General features: G+C 45.6%; 1 protein-coding gene across 1 annotated transcript; it reads left to right on the top strand.

Annotated features, from left to right (window-relative positions):
• The first annotated feature begins 1,527 nt into the window (after window positions 1–1,527).
• LOC126568287 (transcription factor HES-4-B-like) lies at window positions 1,528–3,613 on the top strand. The gene is made up of 3 exons (XM_050224739.1): window positions 1,528–1,622; window positions 2,378–2,473; window positions 2,551–3,613. Exons 1-3 carry the CDS (start codon window positions 1,530–1,532, stop codon window positions 3,493–3,495), a joined length of 1,134 nt encoding a protein of 377 aa, XP_050080696.1. The 5' UTR covers window positions 1,528–1,529; the 3' UTR covers window positions 3,496–3,613.
• The last annotated feature ends 919 nt before the right edge of the window (window positions 3,614–4,532 follow it).

Below are 4,532 nucleotides of genomic sequence, written 5' to 3'. Positions count from 1 at the left end.
AGCCGTTCGATGGTCGGCGTGACCTAGTAGGCCGTTATGCCAAGAAGAGGAATAACAGCGATCACGAAACGATCTCCATCGACACCGAGTTCAATGACTTTCTTGGGTAATTATTTATCCTTCTTCCGTGCCACTACATTTGCTACTTTCACACATTCATCCCCCAACTGGTACTGGAGTGTGTGTCGGTCCCCTTTTCAATGGGATTCACTTTCGGTCATGCTTACCGGCGGTAGGCATAAGCGTGTCGCTGTGGCACGCAGGCAGACAGGGTAACACAGGAGAAGAGGTAGCCGCTCGATTCCGTAACAAGATCTCAATTATGATTTACAAAAACAACTTCCAGCATACAACATAAAAAAAAAGCATAAGAACGAGTCCCCCGGATGGAAGCCACACAAGGTAAGAGACTTCCAAGGGATTGATGGCGCTAAAGGAGGCAGAGGGAAGTGCAAGAATGGATGGGGTTTTGGCCTTCAAGGTGCGACGGTATTTTCGCTTTGGCCGTGTTTTACTTTCTCTCGCCACTCTCATCCCTACTGCAACACCACACAATGCCACCGGTGTTCGGTTCCGGACGAATTCTTCGCGGCGCAAAGTGTGGGAATTTGGTCCCTTTTTCTGAAAAACGAAGAGGGTGCCCGAAAGGGAAAGAAAGAAAAAACATATCCACAAACTCACACACGCACACGTAGCAAGCGGACTCGAGACGAAGCGGGAGAAAAAAGAATCGTTCTTCCCAGTTCCGTCGGCTGCTATGGAAGTTCCCACAGCCTGGTGGACCCTATGCTTGTAGCATAAATGCATAAGTTTCCCCCTTTTGTTCCCACCGTTCCATGTACGTGTATGTGCGTTCTCCGGTCTCTTCTTCGGTCGCTTTAGATTGTTTACATCCTGTCGACGCACGAGGGTCGGCCGAGGGCCATTGCGCTAGCATGAGCGTTTGTATGTGTGTGTATGTTCGTGCGAAGGTTTATGGGTCAGCTGCAACTGGCAGTAGCGTGACTGGTCCCGTCGCGGCGTGGGAAAAGACCAACGAAGCGAACCCACGTCTGGTGCCTTGATGCCTGGGTCCAAAGATGCAACATCGGTGCGAGAACGGGAGGGTGTCGCTGCTAGAACACCAGTGAAGAGCAGGGCGAGGACCTGAGCAGGGGAATTTGGTTAAATTGTTAATCATGATAATGTTTGTAATGTGCACAACCATGTGCGCCGTCTAACAGGCTGACGGGGGAATGTGATCTGGTACGGATCCGTTGTTCCGGCATTCACGTTTCGAATGCCGCCGGTGTCGGAGTCTGGTCGGATCGCTGACATCGACACACGGGGAACGGAAAGTTACAAAGTTACACAAATAAGTGCTTCGTTTTTTGGGAAAACCAGTGATGAAAGTGAAGTGAAACAATGGCTAATCTGCAACACAAATACAGGAAGTGATAAAACCCGTATAAATGTAAGACGAGCTGTTACCAAACTATGAGCAAGTGTACGATCGGTGAACAGAATACGATAGTGCAACTCTGACTGAAATGGCTAATCCAAGCAAGATGAATCCACACGATCGGCATGATGAGTACGCATCGGAGAGCTATTTGCGCCGGATAAAGGCCGAAATTCGAAAGGTAATGTGACAAAGTTGAGCAAATATTGTTGGACAAGTGGTGCTAGAGGTGGTTTAGTATAAGAACCATGAGGAAGACAGGATGAGCCATAAAAGAATTACATTCTAGTGTGATTAGTTAAGGCTCTCCTCGCTAAAGTTTGTGACTATGTTGAGTGTTTAATGTTTAAAAATATTGATCCTTTTTGAATGACTCCAAAAATAAAGATGAAATAATTAAGATGTGCATCGTGTTGATTAAAGTTTCACAAAAATATTTCAAAATAACGGATCCTGTAATGCGGGTTGAATAATTTTGAGTGAATATGATTACCGTTGATTGATTGAGGAAACGTTGTTTGAGTGACGCAAATTTCCGGACAGTGTTTGTTCAATCTTTCGATTTCTTTATTTGTTTTGCGAGGTATGATTCGATGGTGGATTAGTTTGATTACTTCTGTCTCGTCTGGTAGGAGCTACAAACGGAAAGCTTGCTTGCAAAAAATCGTCAAAGATTATTATGTATCTCTTAAAAAAGTTTATTATTATTCAAAAACACACACAAAGAAATGCGCAGTGACACAATAGAAGAGAAACAACACAATTTTGACAATCGGGCTCAGTAAATAAAGCGCAAATAAACGCCTTAAGTTAGGCTATCAGACAGTTATGAAGAAAATATTTAAACTGTACTACTAAACGATCGTTTCGATAAGCACTAACAGCTTACTGCTCGTACTTCAATAAAAAAAAAACAATTCTATCTGTTTTTCACAGACAAATAAACCTATTATGGAAAAGAAACGTCGCGCACGTATCAACAACTATCTAAACGATCTCAAATCATTGCTGTTGGACGCAATGAAAAAGGACGTAAGTATTGAGACCCTTCCCTCCGTTGGCGCCACGTTTTCCAGCACTCTCACTAACACTTCCATTCCATATCACAGCCAGTCCGTCATTCCAAGCTTGAGAAAGCGGACATTCTCGACCTCACCGTGAAGCATCTGCAGGACATCGAACGTCGCCGATTAAACGTGGCAATGGCTGTCGATCCGTCGGTGCCGGAAAAGTTCGCCAACGGTTACCGAGAGTGTATCGATGAAATTGGCAAGTACTTTGACACGCTCGGGTCGGTGGACGAAGGACTAAAGGCGCGCGTTCGAAAGCACCTCGAAAGCTGTCTCACCTTTCAGCCAGGCAAACCGTTCCCGGTTGGGGCACCGTTCGGGTTTGCCGGTGTTCCACTACAATCGCCGGACGACATCAACAACAACAGCAACGGGTTGCTGAACCGTACCTTTGCCAACAACCTGTCGCTAATGTTCCCGGCGGGCATTCCTTTTCCCACCGGCGAAACATCGACGATTCCATTCCATCCGTTTCCTTTCTTTGGACCGCTGCGTGGTGCGACCCTACCTGCCCCTGCCTTCCCGGCTTACGGAAAAGAACCACTGGCACCCCATACACGACCACCAGCGAAAGAGCCACAGGAGGATAGACCTCCCAGTACTTCCCTTACCGTGCCCAGTCCACCGGCAAGCCCTACGAACGTTGATGGAACGATGGATGGTACGACGCTTAAAACTCCGATGGGAAAAACGGGCACACTGAGCGAACACAATATGGACCGACTTTTGTCCATCTTTCCAACACCACCCTCACCGGAAGAGCAGCCGAGTCGAAGTCGGTTGGGGAAGTTGGGACACCATTTCAGCGGCTCACCCTTCGTGCCGACGAAACGTTCTAGGATGAGTGCGACTGAAGAAGACACTACCATGGAGAGGGACGAGAGCGAAGAACAAGCCGAAAGCAGTCAAGGCCAAGAACGAAAGGAAAACGTCGATGATGATGGGAAGGATAATCCGAACAGTGAGATGTGGCGACCTTGGTAAAATGTGTGCCCGACGGCGAAACTAATCTTCGGCAGGGTTTCAGTCGTCCTTCGATTTCAACTCAAAGCTTTAAGACAACAAACCTGGACGAATGCTTTAACTATACGAGTAAGATGTGCTTTAATTTACAGCGTTACAGCAGGGACTGTAAGATAAAGGTAGAACGTGGGGGTGGTGGGGAGGAGGGGGGTGGGGTGATGTCAAAAGAACGAGTTGGAGAGTTAAAAGTAACATGGGTCAGGGATATAGGATAAAAGCCGAAAAAGCGTACATTTTTTGCGCTTTGTTTGATCTAAATATAATATTGTGATATGAAGTAAAGAACAAATGACTTGGTAATTGATTTTTTTTAATATTAATATTTATGCGACTTAATATCTAGTAAGCCGCAGTGGTCGAAGTTTACTCTTAATGGGGCCCTGTATCACATATGTATTACATATCACACACACGACGGAAACAGATTTACGAATTTATAACTAACTTTCCCTACACTTACTAGTTTAATGATCGTTGAACTTTGTTCTAAGTAAGATAAAAACTGCAGAGAAATTGAGGAAGAGGGATCGGTTTAAGCATCATGCCTAGATTAGACCAAAAATAGGTGTGTTATCGTCGATTTTCCGCATCCGAACTCCCTGTAGATCTTCATAGACGAGGATCGTACTGCTCTGGCGGGGATGGCAGTTTGATGGAATTTACCCATATGAGACGAAAGGGGTTTTCTATCCGGCGAGGCTCTATCCGGCCCCTAGCGACCATAACCTCCGCCCATAGATTAATCCACCTCTGGTAAACCCCTTTTTATGAGCAGCAACTTTATATTTGAATCATCATTTACTCTCCTGATCTTACTCACACAGATTGCATACCTTTAGGCGTAGCCGCTATTTCACTGCTCGAAACATCTTTTGAATGAGATGTTGTGCGGGTTGCATACTTTAGCATAAAGAATCCACAAAAGCTGCGCTAGCTGCGTTGTATTCTGTTCTGTGTAGCATTCTCTCTACACTTTTATATTTTAAATTCTTTTCCAG

The sequence above is a fragment of the Anopheles maculipalpis genome, chromosome 2RL (assembly GCF_943734695.1).
Source record: "Anopheles maculipalpis chromosome 2RL, idAnoMacuDA_375_x, whole genome shotgun sequence".
Classification (NCBI taxonomy): Eukaryota; Metazoa; Arthropoda; class Insecta; order Diptera; family Culicidae; genus Anopheles; species Anopheles maculipalpis.
This window is presented reverse-complemented; position numbering and strand designations above follow the sequence as displayed.